Here is a 26,979-nt window from a genome sequence, read left to right as displayed (position 1 = left end):
CTTTCTCCTGTAATAATAAATCCATGTTCTAATAACCACATTTGAAGGTGGTTTTCCAAATCTTTAAAACTGCATGTCCTTCATTTTTTTTTAATTTTAATTCGCGGATTTCTTTAGCTGTATAGTTTCTTAATTTACTTTCCTCGTGTTGATTGTGTCGAACTGTTTCTATAGAGATTTGATACTGTTCTGTTAAATTGGGGTTCTCTTCCGGCCTTTGACAATTTAACACTAATTTAACTACAATAATAGACGCAATTGAAATAACAATTGTAATACTACAATGTATTAACATTTTTTTAAGTTTAAATAACCTCTTCTTAAAAACAAAAACGATATTTATTTTCCTATATCCCCATACTCGAGCGGCCCTTTATGGTTTGCCACCGTCATATGCAAGTTTCGCTCATTAGTGTTTGTCGCACTGGCTGTGGCAAAGAACAAACGAAATACAAAATGGAGGACCGATTTGTTGTAAGTCGTACTTGTCCCCCAAACGGATGATCTGTAACGAAACAATACTGTATAACCTTTTAATTGTAATTCTTCTTTTTTTTTAAATTCTTTTAATATATTGGCGAGATTTTTACGATAAAAATGTAACCAATAGTCACTTATTAATACAGATTGAATAATATTCTCTCCCATTGTACAGATTATTAAACACATTTAAAATAATAATAATAATATAGTATTTTTATTTATAACTATATGATTTATAATAATAGTGATTTTAATTAATCTGATTTGTCGTACCTAAAAAATACTGAATAATATACATGTTAGAGCGATAAATCAACTTCAAATAAACATTCACTACGGTTTCACAAGTATTTAAGAGTACTTTATTTACAGACGGTTATACATATTAGTTCGTAGTCGTATTACTCGTTAATAAAAAGAACGCGTAAGGTTAACGTAGGAAAAAGTTCTTGCCACTCGAGCAAGCACGTGACTAATAGAAGCATAGCACCAAGACCACGAATTTTAAATTCTGTCTAACATTCTCCCTTGGGTTTTGCATTCCGAGTGCTTCTAAACATTTTTGATGGACCTGGTAGAGTCTTTGTAGGAACATCTGCTAGCATCTTCTCAGTAGGTACATATTACGTTCCTAAGCACTGATTCCTCACAGCTTCTCGCACAAAGTGGTGTCAGATATCAATATGTTTCGTGCAGCTGTAAAACTTATAGTTCGTGATCAGCTTATGAGCACCATGTTGTCGCAGACTATCTTGGGGTTAGCCAAATTCTCGAATCCGATGCCCATATACTCCGCCTCGGTCGACGAGAGTACAACGGTGCACTGTTTCCATGATTTCCAAGAGATAAATCAGAATAAATGCAAGGCCTATGTAATATCTCTTGCCCACTGGACAACTGCCCCAATCAGTGTCAACATATTCCGTGAAAGAATCCTTATTGCATCGATATATGATGCCTAGTTCTAATGCTCCTTTTAAACCCTCAGTGATGAGCTCCATATGTCGTATGAACTATCGTTTCTTCATTTATCGTCAATATCTATATATATATATATACCGTATAGACTATCGTTTCTTCGCCGATCGTCAACTTCTATACATGAAATAAACTACTATTTTTCCGCGTGTCGTCAACCTCTATACATTTGATCGATGGATCACAATCGATTTTTAGTCGTTTTCAAGACATAGGGCATTTAACGTTGAAATCAGGTTCGAAAATATTTTCAATCATGAATAATTCTAACGAAGGTTTAAGTTTTTATACCAATGACTGTGATAATGAAAACGATGTTACTGATTTAGCAGTGGCACATGCTATCATAAATGACAACAGTAGTGATAAAGAAAGATTGTTGCAAGACATTTTCTTGTAGGAGGAAATGAATAATTATACGGAACAAAGAGAATCATTTATTGCTGATTGTGGACCCAGAAATTAAGCGGAAAATGTAATAGATATTCTGCCATCCTTTGGACTGGTTTTTTATAAACAGATTGTTGAAATCATTGTAACCTCCGTCCAAGTGGGGAAAGTAATAACATGCACACGGTCCGGGCTAAAAACTAATTGAAGTGTTAAATAGCGAAGGATACGTGTCACTGCCACTTAATGCAGGAGCATTAATTAACAAGTAGGAATTTGTGGCAATCGTTGAAACGATTGAGCCAGCTGACGATGTGCGCGATGTCCGGGCTGGTAACTAATGCTAGGTTCATCAGAGAACAGACAAGCTCGCAGTATGGAGTAGCCTCGACTTCTCTGTGATCTCTTCGTGATGTGATACCTGTAGTTTTTGATTAACAGTCATTGATATAAAGAATGGTTTACAGTCGGTCATCTAGAAACCATTCAAGGATTTCCCCTTTTGGGAATGTATCAATTTTGATGAATGAAGTATCCGTTTTTATGTTGGCAAAATTCCATACCAAGACACCGATTCACCTTCCTCAGAGTTCTTTAATTCGAAACACCTCCACAGTCCAGTCTCGATTAACCAAATATATGATATTAGAAATATAATAACTCCTATCGCTACATCTGTCAAATTCCTTCCACACATACAATGTGTCGCTTAAATCTATGTTTTTGACGTGGTCGTCTTCACAAATGCGGTTGCCTTGATTCATGTTAACAAGTGATTCCTACAGAGGTGCAACGAACAACAACCTTTATTGTCACTCGGATCAATTTGACCATAACACAGATGGTGTTCGACATTATTTGCATCTTGCTGAAATCTATTATTCTTTTATCAGCATTCCGAGGATTTTTGACCGATTTTATGACATCGAAAATAATTGAAGGATTTTTTATCGCTTTGTGATTTTTCCATCTTTTCATCTCAACCCCTACTATTACCGTTTTTCGTCAAATTTCGATTTTTGAAAATGTTAAGTTTTCCAGCAACTATCGTATTCGATTCATCGTCACATGTACCATTCTTTCGCGCATCACATTTTTCGATCATTTTGATTCGCAATACCTCTGACAACGGTAGCACGTTACAGGATTCCGTCGCACAACGTAAATTCTCAAAATTTTGCTGCAAATTGAAGTAATAACAACAATTATACCAAAAGAAATTCTTCTAGAGTAAGTATTAGACTTGCATGTAAATTATGCTATAAAAATAGATTCTGTGTAGACTGATCGAAAGAAAGCAAAAATGTAAAAAACTTTTTGTCCAAGCTGCCCTGGTCAATCGTAATTGTGTATAAAATGTTTTAAAATATTACATTTTAAATAAATTACCAATAGTGTGGTATCGGATTTTCCGTGTCCGCTTGGGCCTGCTTCGAGCGCAGGCCTAGAAGAGATAGCGCGTGCGAAGAGACCTGCGTTAGGATAAACATTTGGCGCCGATCTGTTCGCTAGGTTTCGTGGAAGGCACAAGTATCCCTTTACAGGGGTTCTTGCGAGACGAGCGAGCGTGAGAATGCATGAGGACGAAAGGGAATACATGTGGTTCGGAGAAATTGAAGAGTGTTTGGAAAAGACGAACGATTAGGATGGCCGAACGTGACCAAATGTCTGAAGTGAGAGAAACTGAGGATTAGAATGAAAGAGAATGAATGTGCGTGCCTATATAGAGAGTGCGAAAGGAAGGTTGGAGACAGTACGTCCACAGTATGTCACAGACAGTATAAGACAGTACGACGTAGAGAGTATGACACAGTATGTCGTAGTATGACGCGGAGAGTATGTCCAGAGAGTATGTTGCGGACGGTATGAGTAAAAAGACGTAATAAGACGAGACAGTTAAAAAGACGCATTAAGACGAAAGACCAGTAAAAGACATAAGCGACAAAGACGATAAAGACGCGTGCCGAGGGCATCAAGACGATAAGCTTAGTCTTATACGCGGTCGATCTACCTTTAGTGAAAAGCGAAACTAATCACCAACACCACGTCTAATACTAATAACACTGTAGCTTATAATATTCTTAAATATACATCAATACACCGCACGAGTACAACAATTATTTGGGAACTCGTACGGGGATCAATGACTAACACACTTGTCTAGTGATCCGAAGAAGAAAAAAACAACAATAGTTATATGTTTATTTTATTTCTATAAAAATTGTCAGTTTTATTATATCCTTTTTAATATTCTTTCAAATACCCATTAAAATCATTCGTAGTTAGCTCGCTTGTTACAGGTGACAATCAAAGTCGTAGGAGCAACTGATAAATGTCTTGTTTTAACCACAGAACACGCGATGTCTCACATCCCTTCACTTGCTTTAGTTTTGACGCACCGATTGATAAACTGATATTAAACTTCACTTTCAAATCACCCAAGACCCACGCAACTTCACTTTCTTACTATTCACGAAGTCCCAGATGTCCGTTTTAATAGACACGGCTTCCATTTGCATCTTCCGTGTGTCATAATTCTTCCTTAATAATGCACCAATCTTTACGACATCCGTCGCAACCGTTGTTTCGTAGTATTATATCAAACAAACTCAAGCAGACCGCGACCACAGAATGAGAAGATTAGAAAACCGACGCGACACATGCAAATAACCTCACTTCGCTTCTACGAGACGCGAGAGAGTTCATTTTGAGTGTCTCAGTTGTTCCGGGCTCCTAATCTGTTACGACGATGGAATAAACGTCGATTCACTTCAAATGAACACTCACTACGGTTCACCGAGTATTTTAGAATTCTGTATTTACAGACGGATATACTAGACATATTGATTTGTAGTCGTACCACAACGTGTAGATACATTCTATTTACATGGTTTACGAAACGCGTCAACAAAAAGAACGCGTGCAGATGACGCATAGGAACGTGGGCTGTTAGAGTGAGCACGTGACCAACAGAAGCACAGCGCCAAGACCACGAATTTTAAACTTTGTCTAACAATACGTAAATTATTTTCTTAATTCTGCGACTAGTGCAAATATACATATTCATAGATATTTATTTATTTTTCATTTAATAATCTTTACCTAAGAAAAATATTTTCAGACTCTGTATCACGCATTGAACGCATGCTGGTACTCTTGTATTATAAAATAATCTTTCAAATACATTTCCAATAGTTCCATAAATTGTTAATTTTCTTCTTCTTTTATGTCTTCATATGCAGATAAAAAATCAATAACATGTTCCTAATTCTTCTCCCATAATTACAGTACTTATTACTTATATATCAGATATTTATCATGCTTCGTTTTGTGACATCGTACAAAATTTATTAAAAATAATATAAATCCGTTTATATTCATTTCTATCTAGATAAATTCTATATAATTACAATTTAGACAAAAACAAATCATACTAAAATTAAAACAAACATAATCTTTATATTTTCTTACATTACGAATTCTCTGAGGAGCTACTGCCGTCTGAATTGGTTGAATCATAGGAATCCGATGCAGCTGACTCTGCAGTTTCAATATCGCTTCCTTCAATCAGTGTTAAATTTATTACAGAACAAGTTCCAATAATTGGGATGTATAATGCAGAAAATGTTTGGTTTGAGCTGACGACGAGGAACGACTCTAAGTTGCGTCCCTATGAAACAATTTCCCAGAAAATTTGTAATGTAAGAGAACATAAAAGTTATACTTGTTTTAATACTAGCATGACTTGTTTTTGTGTAAATTCTAATTACAAGGTTCACCATAATTCCAGACACAATTTCCTCGCGTGCATACCCTACCAAATAATACAAAGGTCATTTATTTTAAAATACAAAACTATTAAACAGGTTGTAAGGCAAGTTCGTATTAATAAACGTTATTAGTTAAGATAACTGTAGATCAATTATACATCAATTAGAGTATTTCAAATGAATAGTATTGTAGTTTCTTAAAGACAAAAAGATATTTGTTTCAATGTTCGTACTTGTAATATTTGTAAATATTTGTATTTTTGTAATCCATTGAATTAACAAGCTTGTACGTAATAATATTTTTTGTAGGTACAACGCACGTGGTTTTGATTTAAATCGCAATTTCCCAGACTACTTCAAACAAAACAATAGGAAGAGTCAACCGGAAACAGAGGCTGTTAAAGAATGGGTATCCAAAATACAGTTCGTATTATCTGGAAGCTTACATGGAGGTGCCTTAGTTGCTAGTTACCCGTTCGATAACACGCCGAATTCGCGTAAGTTTGTTTTTATAAACGTTTGCGACATATCAGCTTTCGTTTACATGAATAATGAAAATTCTTGTAATTTTAATTTATCATTTTCAAAATGTTCTATAAAGAGAACCAGAGATTTACGAAAACATAATTGTATACCAATAATACACGAAATACCAGTAACACGTTGGGAAAAGATAACTGTTGCTCAATGCAATTGTCCACCGCGACAAAACTATAAGACATTTAGTAAAATTATTTAAAACTTTATTCCAAGAATTTCTTTCCTATATATGTACCATAGGTTGTATCATTTTAATTTTTAAATTATTTCGTAAAGTTGTCTCATTTTAATTTTTAAATTATTTCGAAAAGTACGTTAATTTTTAAAAACTACTTTTGGGAGATTGAATAACTTGGGGGAAAGCAACTGGGTGTTCAATGAGAAATGTCATTGGGTGGAGACGTCAAGGTCATTTCAAGATCTCTTACATTTTTATAAATGGAATGATATACATTTTTCCATAAGTTGATAAAATATAACGGTACGCGTTGTATTTGATAATTAAAAAATATGTATAATTATATGCAAGGGTTTCCTCAATTTGAATATACAATACAAAATGGATTAATTCGTCCATTAATTATCGATTTAATCCAAAATCGCATATATAAATAATTATATATATACTAATACGATAGTAAACTTTCTTACTAATAATAAATTATTCTTCAATGAAAATTTCACTCTCATATTTGTGACATTTTTTTTATTAAAATAAGACTAAACGCAATAGTATTCTTAAGATTATATTTAATTATTTAATAACTATTTTGACTAATTTAATATGCAAATATAGTTCAAACTACATTGTGTTTGATTTTATTTTATTCAGATAAAAGCCATAAGTATGATATGAACATTTTCGTTGAAAAATAATTAATAATAAAAAAAGTTTTACTTTTGAATTAGTATGAGTCTCAGCGATACATCTTTGATCTCTGCGCCTATGTTGAACGTTCGTCCTGTCTCTTTCTTTTCGCTCATTATCCTTTTCTAAGTTCGTCGCTGCCAACGAAGCAAAGAACTGCTATCTTCTTTTCTCGATATGTAACATTTAAGCCCCAAGACTTTTATTTATGAAGAGATTATTGTATTCTGATAACACATTTATAAACAAACAAAAATTATTGAAACAATAATAAAAATGAATCATACGAATAGGCATCAAATGGCTATCCACGTTTATCTGACTCTTTAAAATTTTACAAATTTATTACTTTATATTGCATTAAATGGCCTTGTAAGAAAGGCTTTAAAATCGTTTCAACAAATACCACTGTGTTATAAATAATAGAATGTACCCTCCCATTACACGAAGCTTAGAAAAAATATTTATACCACATGTCTATCTTTGTACCAAATAATTTTTATTAAAACATTTTTCATAACTTCAATCCGATACGAGATATTCTATTGTTTCCAGTTTACGAAAACACCCTGTATATTTTATATATATATATGAAAAATTTACATAAAAAAACTCTTTACCATTAAAATTTACTCTCTCATAAGTACAATTCTCTTAAATCACTCTCAGCATACTACCAACCTCGTTTTTTCCCTTATCACTCATTCGTACTAACCCACGCCATGCTACCAACCTTATTTCTGCCACACTTTCGCCACTCATTTGTACCAATTTTCAGCTACTTATTTACTCTGGAACACACACACACAATCCTACGCTCAATAAAATCAATCTCACATTTTCTATTGCGCTGCATTAGAAAATTGCGGTTAGTAACTGTAAATGTTAATAGTAACTGTCAGTGAAAATCTTTATATAACGGTTATTAACAATTATTTTAGGAATCTTTTCAAACCCTAGACAATTCAACTAGTTATTTGCATAATTTACGAAAGAAAGTTGAAAAATTCTAATGTGAGCAGCAATAAATTATTATCGAAAAAGTAATGTTCTTTATTACGTATAAAGTTAATAGAAGTAAATGTTAATAATTATTATCAAAGTGAGCTATAAAAATTGCTTCAATTAAGTAAATGTATCAGAAAAATAATACAGCCGTAGGTACATACGAGTAAGGCACTTTAAGAACTTTTTCGGAACTAAAGAAATATATATGTATAAAAATTGGTCTACTATTCTTCATATCATAAAAGCTATTTAACATTATATCAAAGAGTTAAAAATTAACATCAAAAAGAAATGGAAGTCTTAGAATCAAAAAATTATTGTGGATTTATATAAATCGCATTGTTCAACGTGAACTTTTTTACAACATTCACTAGATGCTCCTTGTAGAGTTTCTCGTTCTGAACACGAATCTGCAAGTAGAATTGCTCTTTCATCTTCAATTTTCGAAAATTTGCAATTTTAAAATCGTAAAAACACACACACAATCCTACGCTCAATAAAATCAATTTTAGCAAAAATGAAATTATCTAAGAACGAAAAACTTTAGGAAGTTCTAATTCGTTTTAAAAGATAGAAGAGAGATTTCTAAATGTACCAGTATTGATACTCTCATTATTTAGTTCTGGATGATTGTAAATAGTCATTCAAGTTTAAAAAAGTGCCAATGTGCATAGTTTTTATATACTATTTGTGCATTTCTACAAAATATCGTTTGTGTAGCACGAATTTGGTATGCACAAGTATCAGATTCTGTAGACGTTTCTGAAGAAGGAACCATTCAGCAGAAGCGTCGAAGTAGTTTTTAGTTCACACAAAGCGAAAAAATACTGGTCGAAAGTGAGTGCAACAATGGTAAATTTGCAACATTACCAATAATGGTAATGATGTAACAATGGTAAATTTTTCACGTATTCTTGTATACTAATCACAGAAATATTAAGAAACGAATTTTAATTATTTTTGATTTTAACAGAAGAAATGAAGTATATAAAATAAAGAATAACTTGTAACATTACGGAGGTAACTGAACTTAAAAACGTTTGCATTTTACTTGTTATATTTCAAGACGTGGTAACATACGTAACAACAATTCTTTTCTATATACAAAAGACTATGTGTTTGCAATAATGCGAATTTTTTATTTAAAACCCTCAGTTTCGAATACGATTTAATAGCATAGAAGTTATCGATAGACTCATGAAAGCACAGTTTAAAAACTGTACTGTTACCCATCGGAAATGTACATCCGTCCATTCCCATATTCTACCTGCATATTCAATGAAAATGAAGGAGCAGTATGAATCATTGGAGAAAGTACCATGCAGAATTGAATATAATAAATATAAATTGGACGTTTTTGGGGATCTAAAAGTAATAGTATTATTATGTAAGTACTCGGAGTTTAGAGTAGAGATGCTGAAATACTCGAAAAGAACGAACTGAGTTGTACTCGGTTTGAATAGTCGAACCAATTTGACCAGCTCGAAAGAATCGAACGATTCAAATTGAAACGACTACGTAAAAAAATTAAAATTAATTTGATATAACATTTTCTCATCCGGTGCTTTGTATCGAGAATATCTATTTTGAAGTTTCTTTAACTACACAAACGATTAAATACAATCCGGTTGTTGTATATTCTATTACCGGTTGTGAATGTCCGAGATAGTGTTTAAAGTACATCAAAGAACAAATATATAAAGAGAATATACCCCCTACCCGGATCTACTACCATTTTCGACCAATCCTGTATATTTCAATTATGCATGATAATATGGACAGCTATTTTAAATAACATATGATTCATTTGAAGCATTTACAACGCTAAATTCATTCGAGCTACTCTATTTCTTCAAACCGCTCAGTTTTTTCGAGCTGCTCAATGCTTTGGAGTTCTCGAATTAGATCGATAATCCGAATCTCGACTCGCTTCGAATTTCGACCTACTCGATTATTCGAGTATTTGTACATCTATACAAATTCGAAATAATGAAAAATGTTATAACAGCAACCAATAAATTAGGACCAGGAATTGTACATATATAGAAACCAAATTTCATTTCATTCCTAACAATAAAATAAAAGAAGGAATATTTGTCAATCCTCAAATTCGAAATTTAATGAAAGACGTCACCTTTATCGAAAAAGTGAATAATTTAGAAAAAACAATCTGCTTCGCATTCATAAAAACGACAGAACGATTCCTCGACAAATAAAAGTCGAAAAATTATGTATTTATCCTCGAAGGACTATTAAAAGCGTATCAAAATTTTATCCACAATATGTTGTTAAAAATTCACTTACTGCATTTCCATTTGTATATTTTCCTTCAAACCTTGGTAATATAAATGACGAACACGGTGGACAAAAGCTTCCACTAACAAGACATTTCCGGAATGGAGAAACAATAACAGTGAATGGATATATCTACAATGCTAACCGGATATTGCTCGTCACTGATGAACAATAAGAAAGACGCAACATACAAACATCAAATAAAGCGCAAACATTTTTAAGTTTAGTTACACGCGTATTGCTACAAGTTATTCTTTATTTTATATACTTCATTTCTTCTGTCAAAATCAAAAATAATTAAAATTCGTTTCTTAATATTTCCGTGATTAGTATACAAGAATATGTATTTTCTCGCCTTGTGTGAACTGAAAACCACTTCGACGCTTCTGCTGAATGGTTTCTTCTTCAAAAACGTCTACAGAATTTGATACTTGTGCATAGCAAATTCGTGTTACACAAACAATATTTTATAGAAATGCACAAATAGTATGTAAAAACTGTGCACATCGACACATTTTTAAACTTGAATACCTATTTACAATCATTCAGAACTAAATAATATTAAGACTGTCAATACTGGTACATTTAGAAATCTCTCTTCTATCTTTTAAAACGAATTAGAACTTCCTAAAGTTTTTCATTCTTACATAACTTCATTTTTGCTAAAAATCAGGTGTTTTTAGGATTTTAAAATTCCAAATTTTCGGAAACTGAAAGTGAGAGAGCAATTCTATTTGCGGATTAGTGTTTAGAACGAGAAACTCTACGAGGTTCACCTAGTGAATATTGCAAAATAGAAGAAAGTAAAAATTTGTTGAACACTATCACTAACAAAAACTAATGAACTTACAAATAAAATCTGTGGCACGCATTATTAATGGCCATCTTTTATCACGCAAAAATCGAGATTTCGGAATTTTTACTCCATGTTCCTGATTTTATTGCTGATATGATTAAAATATACGTGTTTTTAAGGGATTTTTGTTACAGTGATTCATTTTACAAAAAGGATTGAATAATTTTATGATAATCAATAAAATCATAAGTGTCTTACAGTCTTGTCGCAGAGTGTATGTACTGTAACTCACAAAATTGATCAAATGTATTTTAAATATACATTACTTTATTTTAATAAAAAAAAATGACAGAACCAGCTACATATAAATTCTTTTTTACTGTTCCATTATAATCAGAACTACGTAATAGAACAAAAATATAAAACTTGTTGAAGTTATAATTTAATACAACAAGCTTTATTAACAGAGTTACATTCAGTACATATTCACTGACCATCAAACAAACTGTGAGAAATATGCCACAAATTGTGTCCCTTTCAGCTACGGGAAAGCAAAAATATAAAGTACAAAGGAACAAATTAATATTAAACACTTTGACACATAATACCGTATGGTCTCTATAGAAGATTTGAAAAACAAAACCAACGCTTTGCGACCTCAAAGCACACACATAGCCACCTTCACAAGGGTACTGTCAATTATCCAATTACATAAAAACTAAATACTAAAACTAGATACTTCCAACATAATTACGTTTATTTTAATTAAGGATATACAATATAATATTCATACTGCAATTTTATCAAATATGAAAATTTAGGAGAATGAGATATTAATATACATTAATATCATAATATGTAACTAAGTTCTGATTTATTTCTACAGTATTTGCACCACCATTGTGAATCGATTGAATAATTAGCCAAATTTTATAGTTTTTATCAGTTTTCTATATATTGGATATAGAATCAATAAAGTATATTATATCGTCCGAACAATTTCAGAATTAGAAATTACTCAAATTGTAACAATTCTTTAATTTTGTGTTTTAACAGATCCTACTTTAGATACGATTAAAATAAAATTAACTGATTCAGCACGAAATGTAGTAACATTAATATTAAAATCTATTGTTTCTTATTAATATTTTGCCTCATTAATCGAATCAATCTATTTTATTGTCAAAAGTAACTAAATACAGATTTCTTTTTATTTACTATTCAATATAATTGACTTTCTAGATTGAAAAATAACATATAACGTAGGTACCTACAGAAGCTATTTATCGATAACAATAATTCTTTTAATAATCGTATATAAATTATAAAACTGCGTTTTTCGACGTTTATTTTACAATTTAAATCTACTTTATTTGATTAGAAATTGAAAAATAATTACGAACCGACAAATTATGTTTGAATAGAGAACAATACCAAACAAACTAGCAACATGCACACATTCTAATGCTTCCTTAAAATTCCATAACGTTTGATCAACTGCGTGAATCACTGTACATATATTGAATCAATGTACAAAGTAAATTACATTCCATTAATTAATATCATTAAAAGTAATGTCATTGTATTGTGTAACTTTTCATGCTGTCAGGAATATGCCGGTCAGCGCCATTATGCGCAGGTATATAATGTATTTGCTAACTGAATAATTGATAAAGTCTTCGTATCAGTTTTTAATCAATCGCACTTAGGCTTTAATTTAAACCAAATTTTGACTCGTGAGCATATTAATTCCAAGTACCATTATGGTAACATTAAATTCGAACAATATGAATATTCTTCTGAGGAATATATTTTGCTATATCATTTCGTTACTGCTATGTTAACCCTTTGCGCTCGAAGAACTTTTCTATGCGAAAAATTGAAAACATCGAAGACATTTTTTACATCGAAAGTAAGAATAAATGGTAGAATAAACTTGGATCTTATCTTATCGAGATATTTCGTATATTTTACAAGGCACTTTTTTTTATCTCAAGCCACGAAGGAAGTTTTTCTTCGAAATAAGAAAAATTAGAGTGCATCAGTTGGTGACTCTCAGTCGCCTCTCGAGTGCAAAGGATTAATAATATAAGCAAAAACAGTATTAAAAATATGTCAATAACGTCCATATAATTTATTTAAAATTATACTCAAAATTTTAGAATATTCAATAGTCTAAAATAGTTCTTTCAAAAAAACAGTCTATTTAAAAAATAAAAAGCAACTTTTAATGGTATAATTACAGAACAATCATGAATATTATTAAATAGAGCAAATGTTGAAATACATATTAGTGAGTAGTTGAAATACATAGTAGTAATAGAGTTTTTTTATTGTTTTTTTTTTCGATTAACTCATTCTCATTCTCTCTTTATAAACCTTACTTCTACTGTAGACCCCCATCGTAGAGGGACGGTCGGGTTCCACACTTAGGGAGGCCTCAAATTTACAAAAGGAAGATAATCAAGAAACTTTTATACTCTTACAATAAGTTTATGATTTAGTAATAATAAGCAATATTTAGTACAAACATTTGGTACAAAGAACAATATTGTTGTGTTTTGTCCTGGGTCTACCAGATGGGCTGCATTAGTAAGGCTTATTTAACTGATCTTACCTGATATCCTACAGCATGCTATTAATTGTATGAACAGTTTATTCAAACAAGTAATAGCATTATAACTAAGAAGACAGAATCTGCTGCATAAACTTTACTATTAAAACCAACTAGCATTTAATAATAATATTCTTTGTACCAAAAATATTATTTATTGCACAAAAAAGAGTTTTTCTTTTTAACATACTGGGAATTTCTAAAAGGATGTGAGGCCTCTAAAAGGTAAGTGGCCTGAGCCCTTCTAGATTTCTAATAGACACTGCTTTTACCATAACTTATTCTTATTATATCTTAATCCGATACTACCTATTACAGTTTCTTGTTCTGCTTGCTTTCTTCTACTTTCTACTTCTTTTATTTTCTTTCTATTTTTCTCCCTACCTGATCTTTCACTCCTCTCTTAGCACCTTTCTCCTAATTTCCTTATCATTCAATATTTTCTAAATAATTTCTACACTCTTAATATAAAATATCCTTTTATTGCTTACATCTTCTAACTACACAGCCTCGTGATTTCTCTCCTTCACTGCATATTTTAAACCAAAGTTATACAACTCGAGCTGACCGCAGTAGCCAAAATAACATTCTTACCACTGACCTACCACAAACTACAAACAAAAGAAGTGTAATAAACAGAATAGTCAAGCATGTTTATTAGATCATTAGTTCTGCAGCATTGTTTTGAACCTTTTTCTCATTTTCATCTTTCAGTATCTTCCTTCCTTCATTTATGTATGTTTAATACATTTCTTAGTTTAAATTTTGCAACTCTTTCTTATCGTCTTAGTTTACTCCTTCACTTTTCTCCTGCTTTTTGTAGTTTCCCTACACGTAATTTGACATCATCATTGTTACTATATCTTTACTCAAGTTGTATGTATAATACAATGCGGTTGAATGCAATGGAATTATCTTTATTATTATACATACATGTTTCTCCAGCGCAAACACATGAAATTAAATAACAATTGCTAATAAAAACTAAAATTTGTAAATTTATCAATGTATTTTTATAAAAATATTATCAATGGATTGATGAGATTTTCCTGATGAAAATAAGATCAAACACAACTCTCTTTAGACTATTTTCAGTTATACATAACTGAGAGTTTTTTAAATATGATTTAAATAACATACAACTAAAAATTGTTCAAAGAGAGTTGCGTTTTAAATAATTTTCATTAGTAAACGAGTCATTCTGCCTTATTGCTGCTGTTATATTTTTTAAAGAACAACTTGTAGATAGAAATGCAACTCCTTGATTATGAAATCTGACAAATTCAATTTAATTTCGTATAATTAGGGACTGTTACACCATTTATTGTATTTTGATGATCTTACTCTGTTCTTCTTCTTCTACTTTTAAACCTCTACCTCATTTTTCCATTTCCTAATCCAACTCTCTTCTCTTCCATTGCCAAGAACTATGTAGAACTGTACGGGTACGTGATATTACGGGTTCGGATAAGCTCGAAGAAACTTAAACGAGTATTCGAGACATTTAAACTCTTGGAAAACTCGATTGTTTCGGGTAATATAATCATGCATGACACCGAGACGCATAATCAACGAATAGCAACATTCCTTTCTCCTTTCATTAATCTTTCCTTCGTAAAACATTCCCTGCCCCATTCTTGTCCTCTTCTTTCTCTTTTTCTTATGTGTTTCGGGGTTAAAGGTAGACAAACTTTTATTCGAATAAAAAATTATAAATAAAACCAACGTATAGCGATTGATTCGCGACGTTTATTCGATTGCTTAATTCAATTTTAATTTATTTTATTTGTCACAACCTTATACCTCACAATGTTAGGATACATACCCTCCTGCACCCACGCACACAAGATCCAATATTTCCAAGCTTTCAAATGTGCACGCACACAATACACATACACTGTTGCCCTCTGTTTGTTTCTCCTCTTTCCATCGTCGAATTTATCTCCATATCCCGCCACAGTTTTCAACGATGCACCAAACATGTTAAAATATTATTCAATGGAATTGAAAACAGAGAAAATACTACTAAACATGTCATGGATGTCTTCAATTGTATTCTTTTTGTAATTTTTTTGTTAATTTTATTTTTCAAAGTAATTTCGCCTAGTTTACTGTTACGGTTTTTGCCTTAATTTAATACGCTTAAAACAAAAATTATTATATATTTTTTAATTGGTCAATAAGGAGAAAAAAATATTACATATGAGATTATTTTATAGATATAAAATGTGACCAGCGAACATGGTCATTTGGCTTTTAAAGAGTATAGTTATGTTTTAAATGTCATATTCGAGAGAAATAATCTTCCACTATTAACAATAAGTACAAGATTGGAAAAAATATTTTTATGGTAACTCAAATTTTATTTATTTATTTGAGTATTTTTATGTAGTAACTATCTTGTTAACGAATATTTTCAATAAATGTAAACAAATCCTGAGTCAGAAATTGTTACATAAAGTGACTATAAGAACTTTCTTCCAATTTTATATTTATAAATCTCGTAGTTCGTGTAATTTATACTGATCCGTCTATTAGACCTCACAATTGAATATAATCGAACTCAGGTATAACCAGTGTGAATCTAGTGAAATTACGACTCTAATAAGCAATGAACCATAATGATTTTAATTTATCCGCAATTTCATTTAATTTTTATCCACTTTTAAACATGCACACTACACGAATACCACACAAAAAACATTTTAGAAATAACTAAGCGAAATTTTTTAAATAGATATTAATTTTAAAACTCATAATAAAAATACTATTTAAAATCCTGTTTATTATAATATTGCTTGTCACTGTATATTCTTAAAATTAAGAAAAAAAATTGTGCTTAATATTAAATATATCGCGATTTATACAAACATATTAATACAAATTTTATTTAATTAAATTATTTACTTCTTTCTAATATTTTTTGTGGTTTTTGAATCTATATCTTTTTATTAAGTTATTGAGTAACAAAAATTGTGGGCATATTTAAATCACCATTGATCAGTGAGTTAATGGTTACAACAACGACAAGAAAATTTCATAAATTCCCTGATGCTTCTTATAACTGAGTTTGACTATACATTTTTCTTAAAAGTTAAGAAAATTTTGAAAAATTATATCCGATCCAAGATCTATACAGGCAATTTAGTGTTTCAGAGTTATACTTCGGCACCAAGTATATCACCGGACGACGACGTCTTTCAACACTTATCGTTAGTTTATTCACAAAACCATGGCTCCATGTACCAAGGACTGCCCTGTTCATCATCTCAACCAGGATTCAAAAATGGTATTACCAATGGTGCACAATGGTATCCGCTTACTGGAGGAATGCAAGACTTTAACTATGTATGGAATGGATGCATGGAAATTACGTTAGAACTTTCATGCTGTAAATATCCACCAGCTACTGATTTGCAATTTTACTGGGACGAAAATCGCGCGGTAAGTTGCAAAAATAGAATAATTGTTTCATAGAAAACGATTATTTAATAGCATGAACACTTTCTATTTTTAATTGTGTTTAAGGTATTTTGTATTATGTGAACTACCAGTATTTTATTTCCAAAAATGAATTTAAAATCAAACTTATCGCGATAAACTTAAATATTAACTTACCAATTATACAGAATGGTTCACATAACTGTTACAAACTATATTTTTAGAAACTACTAGAGATGGGGATAATATTCATGGGGACATTGTGTGACAGAGAAATGCTATCTTTAAATCCTTTTAACAGAATTGCATATAAATCTTTGTGTTTCTGTATAGCTCATCTAAAAAAAAATTAATATTTGTGTTAAATATTTTTCTCTACTATGCATAATTATTTAGAATATCTTAGACATGTTCATAGTAGTTTGATACTGATGTTATTTGTAAACACAAAAGATTGAAACTTGCTGTACTATATAATTATCAATCAAGGGCATGAATATTCTAAGAAGAAAGAAAGATAAGTTCTGAAAAGAATTACGAATCATATTGAGTCATACAAAAATAAAACAATATTCGATATTTCACAAAACAGTTTATAGATGAAGAAGACAAGACTAGATCTACATACAATCTTTATTTTCTTTAGGCTCTTATTAAGTTTTTAGCAGAAGCTCATAGAGGTGTACGTGGATTTGTCATTGATGAAAATGGAAATCCTATCGAAAGAGCATCTATTAAAGTCAAATCACGAGATGTCAGTTTTCTTACAACAAAATATGGCGAATTTTGGAGAATTTTATTACCTGGAGTGTACAAACTCGAGGTAACATTATCAATTATTATTTTATTAAAAAATTTTGATTTCTATAATTTATATTTATTACTCATTAAATTATATTCTTTATACATAACATCTCTAAAAGCATTTACAAAATATTACAAAATATACAATACAACATATAAATTTAGTGTCTTCTTTTAAATATATGAACAAATAGATTATTCATCTAACAAAAAGCTAGCATCACTAGCATACTTTTCCAAAATTATTGTAGAAGTGACTTGATATTGTAATATTTTTTTCAGGTTTATGCAAATGGATACCTTCCTCGAGAAGTAGAATTTAGAGTAGTAGAACAACATCCAACCTCTTTCAATGTAACATTACATAGGACAAGTGTAAGTATTATGTAAACTTTTAAATTCATGGCCTACTTTATAGATTGTGTCTTTGAAATTTTGTCCTTACTTTTAGTCTGACAATAAGTAAAATTAAGTTTCACGGTATATAAATAAATTTAGATAGAAAAATAAAAACAAAAGACACTTATTAAAAGTAAATATGATTGGAAATTAAGAGTTTCAGAGATATTCAGCTCTTTCATTTGTATGTCAGTAAATTATTATAGGATTAAAATGTACTGTGGATGACACATATTTTGTGTAAATAATACATTAAGAAATTTGTTTAAAATTCACTCTATTTTATCAAAATATTATATGTAAATATTTTTGAGACACTATAAGTATTGACTTGTCAGTTACAAAACTAAATTTCTCTAACACTAGCAATTATATTAACTCTACTACTTCTAGACTAATTTGTGTATGCATTTATTATAAATGTAAAACATTTATATTCTTATTTTACTAGTAAAAAATATTTCATTTTGTTTTATAAGAAATTAAAGCTTTATAATATTATAATAATGTTTTTCCAAATTTAATGACCAATTTTCTATTGTAATATAAAAGAAAAATTCGAGTGGATCATAGATAAATGTTTTTATTTTTAAATATTAAAAAAAAATATTTAAATCACATCTCTTAGTGTCATCATCTTTTTTTAGGCACATTCTGTATGTTTACCAAGATTTTAACATCTTATAAATTACTTATTTCAAAGGCTAAAAAGTAAATAAACCATTAACAACTAATGTCTGTAACCTGTGTCAGACTCAAATATGTACAAATCTGTAAGTCAGATAAAATTCTGTCAGATATGTGTGCAAACATTAAGAGATTAATATTACACTGATGTTACTAACACTTAAAATGTAGAGAATCGATATTTCTTAACTTATAAAGCTTTGCTTTCATTTATGTCAATAACAGAGACCTCAAACTGAAGATGACAATGGATCAAGCTTCTACAATGGAAACAGGGACCAAGTTAATCGAGATCACGTGATACATTTTCGACCACATCCTGGAACCAATACAGCTTCTGACACAAATAGTGGAATTTTCTCATCCCTCAGTAATGGATTTAATTCCTTTGTCAGTAATTGGTTTGGATGATTAGTTACAAGTCAATGAACAGTCAGTTCAATTGCATCACTGTTGTTTCATACAAATATCACGTCGACTCAATTATAACCATGCCAAAATTGAGACTATATTATTTTGAATGGCAGACAATTATACTAAAAATAGAAATAATGAAGCGTTGTTAAAAATATTTAAATATTAATGTTATTAAAATATTTGAATATTTTATTGTTGAAAATATTATGGTTACTTATTATTTTGTTACGTTATAGATCTTAGCATAAAAATAAATGTTTAAAATATATCTCACCTAACAGGGTTCAGACAAGTTTACATAAACGAATATTTTTAAAAATTTTTGAATAAAAATAAGAAATTGAAAAGTGTTCAAAGTAAATACAATTTAACACATAGGTAGTGTAGTACAGTTTGAATGAAAATTCTTTTCATTACATACTGTTCTTTATTTTCAGTTTTGTAATCTTTTGCAATTTCAATCAATTATTTTTAATATAATATAAATTATATAAAATAATACTATTAATGTTATTTTATTATCATTAATATTATTTTTAATGTTAGAAATATATAATGTATTGAGTAATTTTTATGTTTGCTATTGTGAGCTGTGTAAAAGTGATTACCTAAGTGATAGTTTTATGTAATATTTATTAATAATGAGTTGTATTAAAACATACATGCATCATTCATCTGTATCAAATGTTTAAATGTTATAATCTATTTTATGCTAGACTGATTCTAAAATAATGCACAGGAATCTAAATAATGTATTTGTTCTGAATTTAGCAAACGAATTATAAAAATTTGTTACCTTATTTACAATTTAAAATTTGTTCCCTTGCAATCTGAAATTCAAGATAATCTAAGAATTGTATTTTCCTTTTTATGAAATTTGACATTTATTTGGTTCCCATAAATGATTGTATGGAAACCATTACATTTATTAATGGGTATTAGCAGCCTTACATATAACTGTAAATATTTTTTGCTATCTTAAATTCCTTAACAAAAGGAAGCTTCTCAAAATGTCCATTTTCAAATACTCTGCCAAACTATACCAATTAAAATTCATTTCTAGTCTCTTAGAAAAGCAGTCTTTTAAGATGTTTTACAAGTTGAAACAATTACAAATCAGTATAAGAACTAACAACTTTAAAAACTTAATGAAATCAGTTTATTCTTACATATTTTATTACACTTTAATATTTTAATATCAAAAGATCCAATCTTTGAATTAATATAGGTACATACCAATTATAGATCATTTGTTTCTACAATATATATACATTCTATTAAACACATGCAAAATTGAATATCCTAGAAAGTCCACTGACACACATACAAGTTATCTTGTTGCAACAAATGAAATAATCATTTCTTTTGAGGCCAAATAAAAACTTAATATTTCAGACATGTTATAGGATTCTGAATTTGTGTTTGAAAAATATCGCGCCATTAATTTGGAAGATGAAAGAAGAAATTGATACAAGCATTTTAAGTAAAAGAATCAAGTGTCACTAGATTTAAAACCTCAATTTCTTCTTGTTCTAGTATGCAATGAAAAATCAGGTTTATTCCAATCAAATCAGATCCCAGGAAAATATGGTTACTTGCATTGTTGAAACAATTGAAACAAAGTTATATTCGAATAGTAAATAAATAAATACATCATATAGTATGGTATGTTACTTGCAATATTTACATATTCGATCGAATAATTATTTAGATAAACTTTTATTCATTTAAAATAGATATCATTTAATTTTCTAATTTTCATTGTACAAATACTGCACTGAAAATTGTTTATAAATGATATTTTTTTGTTATTCGGAATTTGCTATCCAGCCCTTATCGGACACTAACTTTGTATACGTGATTCTTACTAGGTTGTAGTTGTTTTCAATAAATATAGAAAAAATTCTTAGTATTGTAAGAACAACATTTTGGTTAAAAATTATTTCTTTTTTGAAGGAGTATTATACAAATGTATAAATTTAAAATAAATTATTTATAAGTTTTACATTTGTAGTACTCCTTCAAAAAATAAATAATTTCTAACCAAAATGTTGTTCTTACAATACTATCTAAATTCATAAAATTTTCTTTGTTCATTTTTTGGGGCCGAAATATTAAAATTTGATTTTAAAAAGGCACTGCTACATCACTGGACACATTAATCGCTCCATTGATAATGTTCAATTGATAAGGCAATTGTTCTCAAATACCACAGACAGCGAGTTTAGACATGATTTATCATGTCACCTCACACGTGCCATAACTGCACTAACAAAGTACTTATCTACTGTTGTCACGTCAGAGATGACTTACGACCGTAAGGGCTAGATAAGTATATTATTCATCTCTGCCTGAAATATTTGAAAGAATGCGGTAGTTATTGCTCCGTTGTTGCAACTTTTGTTGGTACGTTGGCGATTGATGTTCGTAATCACTGGCATTGTTAACATGGGTTTTTAAGTTTCTTTTTATAACTATTTCATTTAAGATTAAATTTGTTTCTAGTTGATTGTAAGAAAGGATATTCAAACAAAATGTGTTTTACCGTAATGAGGATTTCACGAAGGTTACACATCTTGTTCATTTTTTTTTTTAATATTGTTGAGTCAACTTGCAATGACCGATCTCAAACAAATGAGGATTACTTAAATTCTTCGTTCTCTGAAATATGGTTATGTATTTTAAAAAAATATTCTTCCTTAGAACAAAAAGTTATGGCATTGATCGTATGCATTTGATGTTCCAGTATTCTTTGTTTCTCTTATGTAAATACTTTTTTATGTCATTATGAGAAACTAGTATGTTTTGATAAACTGGGCTTTTGTAGCTTATTTTTCAGGCTTATTTACATATGTAGTCATTTTCTCTTATTTCAACATGGGAAGAGATCCATATTTATATAAACAATTTCTTTATTTGCAACAATGATTTTGAAATTTAGGTTAATTATGGATTCGATAATTATCTCTTTTATTTTATAGCTTTTAAGCTACATACATATATCTCAGAAATTCAAGTGCATTGAGAGGTAAACAAACGAATGGGCCGAGTTGCTTACATCACAGACGTTGTGACAATTTAATTAAACGTTCGTCATATAAACAAACGTAACCAATTCGCGATTCCTTTACTCGCCATGCTTGCATTGATCCCCTCTTTCAGCATTTAAATGTATGACACTTAGTTCTTCAACACCCAATAGAATGCCAATGTCCTACATCCAATGAATTTTAAAAAGCTGTTTTTTATATTTTCTCGGTCGGTGAATAATTTCAGAAAATTACCCAATTATCTTAAAAAATGGAAATCAGTTCAAGATAAATTTGGGAAATATTGTGAATCTAGCAGTTTTATATTTGAAATTGTTTAAATTCAGTGGTGTTACATGTAAATCATACGGTAGAATATAGTCTTAAAGGGTATATTCTGTTAACTACTGTTGATTGTTTCTGTGTTATTTTAACGAAAAATTTTAATGAAACAATTGTAATTACGTATTGTGATTACATACGGCAGTGGTAATTACATAGATTCGCTTTGTTTATAGAAGATGTAATGAATAACACTGAACAAGGATCCCCAAATAGTCAGTGTTACTTTCTTAGAGTGCAAAGTTAGTTTCAACGAACTTATGGTAATTTATGGGCATGCAGTTACCATTATGAATAAAACAGATCGACGTCAATTATCGTGAATTATTCATGTCTCGTCATAAATCATTATCTGTTTTAACCATGACTCGATAGAAGGGCGTTGAAACAATAAATTGCACATCCCACATAGCATATTCGTATTGTGATTATAAAGATTTGATTTTTCAATTTTAACTTAATTCATTTTAACAAAGTGTCAAACAGTAATGAAAAACAATACTTTAGAATTAGAAGAGCCATCTTCAAAAAGACATTTCCTATGTTACAGAAAAATACGCAAACAGATAATTGTTTTAAAGAAAAAGGTTCAATATTCAACATCAACGCAATAATTTTAACATTTTTACTTATTATAAAACTTCTGCCTGTATTTCGATCACTCGCTTCTAGGAGAAAAGGAATAACATAATATTATTGTAATTACAACAAATTCAGTACCCGAAAAAGAATTAAAAAACGGATGTTTGTTTTCCAACTTTACATTTATTTCAAAATATTATTTGCTTGCATTTTTTTCATTTTACACGCGATATTTTACTAATATACAATGTTATTTACCAATCATGATAAAGGTGGAGAAGATTCTAGATTCAGTTTTAAACATAAAAATTCGAATTAAAAAACATGTAGTTCAGATTATACATATAAAATGAATAGCTTAAATAAAAAACAATTATTCAATATACGTATCTACATATACGAAAGTATTTTTTAGATACAAAATTTCGTCATAAGAATTAATCACGATTAACATTAATTAATTACTGAAATTAATTTTTCATGACGATTAAGGATTAAATTAATCGTTAGTCACTTGCGATCATCGTTGATTAAATTAATAATTAGTCCAAAAAATAACATAATAAACTTACGAGTGTTTCAATTACATATCAATTTTTTATTTATTTATTTGTTTGTTAACCCTCACACACCGTTTCAAATAATTACTACACTGGAGCAGTTCTTGTAAAATGGGCACGCATTGGAAAAATATTATAATATTTAAACAAATCTAATCTTCATTTATAATAAGTATTTAATATAAATATCATTAGTTTGTGAATAACTTAAAATGAATCAAACTAAGATTTATTTATATATCGTTAAAACAATAAAAAATACAATTTTTTATTATTTAACACAATTCTCAAGTAATGTTAATCCACATTAAAAAATTTAATATAAATCAAGTGTTTTGCCAAAATGTTATTTAATGTCAAACTTCAATTTCGGATCAAATTGACTCGCATAATTCACGAGTTACAGATGTTATCTCAATTATTGGTCAGATAAGATCAAATTGAATTTCTACTATTTTTATAAAATTATGCTTTGAATTTTTCAAGTTTATGATGATCACATCCCGAAGCAACAGTTTAATTTACAGTTCAAACTAGTAATCAAACTGAGTACTTAAGTTATGTATTTTAGAATACATTTTAATCAACAAAATTCAAAATACTTTCAATACTTTACAGAATATCTTTTTTATCATGATCATCTCAAATATCAACGATGTTTTCACTGATAGAAAAAAATTGTTTTTCTTAAAGGTTAAATATTATTAAGTAGGTGGAACTATCATTCAGGGACAGAATAAACCAATGCATTAATAATAGGTTGTTCAATATGTTTTGTCGTTCGCTAAAACTTATTGAACAGTATAGTACTAGGTTGTTTTTATGAAAAGACAAAACTTATTGAACAACCTAGTAGCTAAAGTTGTGTTTTCGAATACCGAAGGTGAAGAATAATTATTTTGTAAAATAAGATTTTAAACGATCATAAACCTTAAAAGGTCATGTCGTAAGTCAATGACCTTGAAAGATCATATCATAAGTCAATAAATTTGTTTCGAAAGGGGTAACACTCTTACGTGACCTACACATCTAACTAAATGAAAGTACATAATTTCACTAAAACAACAAGGTGTGGCCCTAAAAAAATTAACCTACTAATTACAACATATGCTCTTTTTGTAACAAACACAAGAAAATAATGGATCATCAATTTGTCAGCAACCGTTTATGTAATTAAGAACGAGAGATACATATAATGTAAACGGATATAATATTAAAAAAATGAAATCCTAAATTTAGTTCTGAAAGGTACTGAATTCAAACTTTGAAATTTCGGAAGTGATATTTAACTAAGAAACACAGACTGAATCTGAACTACAACTGAACTTAAATTTTTAACTAGAATTAACTATATATACTATGTTCAACTCAAAGAACTATCTATAAACAAAACCACGTGACTGATAGAACCAGAAGAAAAAACGATATGTTTCAAATAAATATAAATACTATAGAATTTAAACAAATAACTATTTATGTATACATTCATGCATATACACTTATGGCTAGAATATGCGAACGCAAATGTTGGATGGAACGTAGTCTAGTAACGATATGATTAAATGAAGATTTAGAAATGACTAGTAGAAATAGCACCTTAATGTCGACTTGGAAATGAACTAATATTAATTGAACTAAGAAAATGCAATAGGTTTTAAATATGTTAGAAATAGAAGTCTAAATTGACACAGAATTCACAAAGTTACTGAATTATGTATATTCGTAAATTTATAATATATTATTATATTTGCTTCTTGTTAGAAAGAACTAACAATATATTATTGCAATAATATATTGTATAAACAAAAAACACTGTCTTTATTCAATTTTAAAGACGACAGTAATAATGTAACGTCAATAAATATTGCAACTTATTGTTTTATATATATTATCTGTTATTGTTATTTTATATAATACGAATAACCTGTATAAGTTTATTAAATTAAAAATGTGTGGCATTAAATTAAAATTTCAAATACGTTAGTTATTTAATTAATATGTAAATATTTAATGTGTTTATAAGTATTTTGCCTCTCTAAAACGAAAAATTAAAATATAATTGTCTCTATTGCAAAAGTATTAGAAATACTTTGTCAATTATACTTCCGTAAATACTTAATATTTAATCTGACATCCCATACACACATACACGCGCGCGCGCGCATATGGGATACACGGGATCATTCTCTCGCAGGTGTCATTACCTAAACACCCCAGCAATAATTTCAGTAATGAAGTGGCTTTTCGGAATTGTCACTGATGTGTTTAGATGATAGGACGTATTTAGGTGATATATTTAGACGATTACGTGAATCTACAACTAAGAGAATCACCCTATATACATATAATGCTGGAAAATTTAATGCAAATAAAAATAACAATAATTTATACAAATTGCAAATTAATATTTAATCTACTTATAACCAGTAAAGTTTAGTTATTTAGACTTTAAAAATATAATTTACTCACAAATAAATTTTATAAAAAAAAAGTTATAACAATTTTTATTGAACTTATTATTTTAGATAATTAATTCTCAAGATTATACTATCAACTATACAGTTATCTATTTGTAATAGCTGTTTATAAATATTTAACATTTTGAATTAATTTTATTACATTTCAAATGATTTTTTTAGGTTTCTGTGCCTTATAATATATTAAATGATATTTAATTTATAAATAATTACTTAAAGTATTGCCTAAGCAACAAATCCATTCAAATAATACAATTTATAAACTAATACTAAGTGCTTGTGCAGATATAAATTTATATGTTATATTACACGGGTGCAATATATTATTATTACGATTATGTTACCAAATTTACAATAAAATGAAATACTACAAAGTGACCAAAAATTATGGTAAATATTTCATTTTTTACATTCAAAGTATAAAAAGTATTATTTATTTCTTTTGTAGATATTTAGGGTACAAAATTTATGGTTTACATGTGAAATTACATTACATATA

At 29.3% G+C, this 26,979-nt stretch overlaps 1 protein-coding gene across 1 annotated transcript in view; it reads left to right on the top strand.

The window, feature by feature from the left end:
• Positions 1 to 19,804, top strand: part of LOC143150921 (carboxypeptidase D) — a 31,693-nt gene extending 11,889 nt beyond the window's left edge. The window contains exons 5-9 of the mRNA XM_076319517.1: positions 5,931 to 6,118; positions 16,891 to 17,186; positions 17,830 to 18,006; positions 18,270 to 18,362; positions 19,299 to 19,804. Coding sequence (XP_076175632.1) covers positions 5,931 to 6,118; positions 16,891 to 17,186; positions 17,830 to 18,006; positions 18,270 to 18,362; positions 19,299 to 19,484 — 940 coding nt within the window. The 3' untranslated portion in view covers positions 19,485 to 19,804. The remainder of the gene's footprint in view (positions 1 to 5,930; positions 6,119 to 16,890; positions 17,187 to 17,829; positions 18,007 to 18,269; positions 18,363 to 19,298) is intronic.
• Positions 19,805 to 26,979: the final 7,175 nt, after the last annotated feature.

This window comes from Ptiloglossa arizonensis, chromosome 9, assembly GCF_051014685.1.
Source record: "Ptiloglossa arizonensis isolate GNS036 chromosome 9, iyPtiAriz1_principal, whole genome shotgun sequence".
In the NCBI taxonomy this organism is placed as follows: domain Eukaryota; kingdom Metazoa; phylum Arthropoda; class Insecta; order Hymenoptera; family Colletidae; genus Ptiloglossa; species Ptiloglossa arizonensis.
The sequence above is the reverse complement of the archived record's forward strand: the minus strand, read 5'-3'. Positions and strand labels throughout refer to the sequence as shown.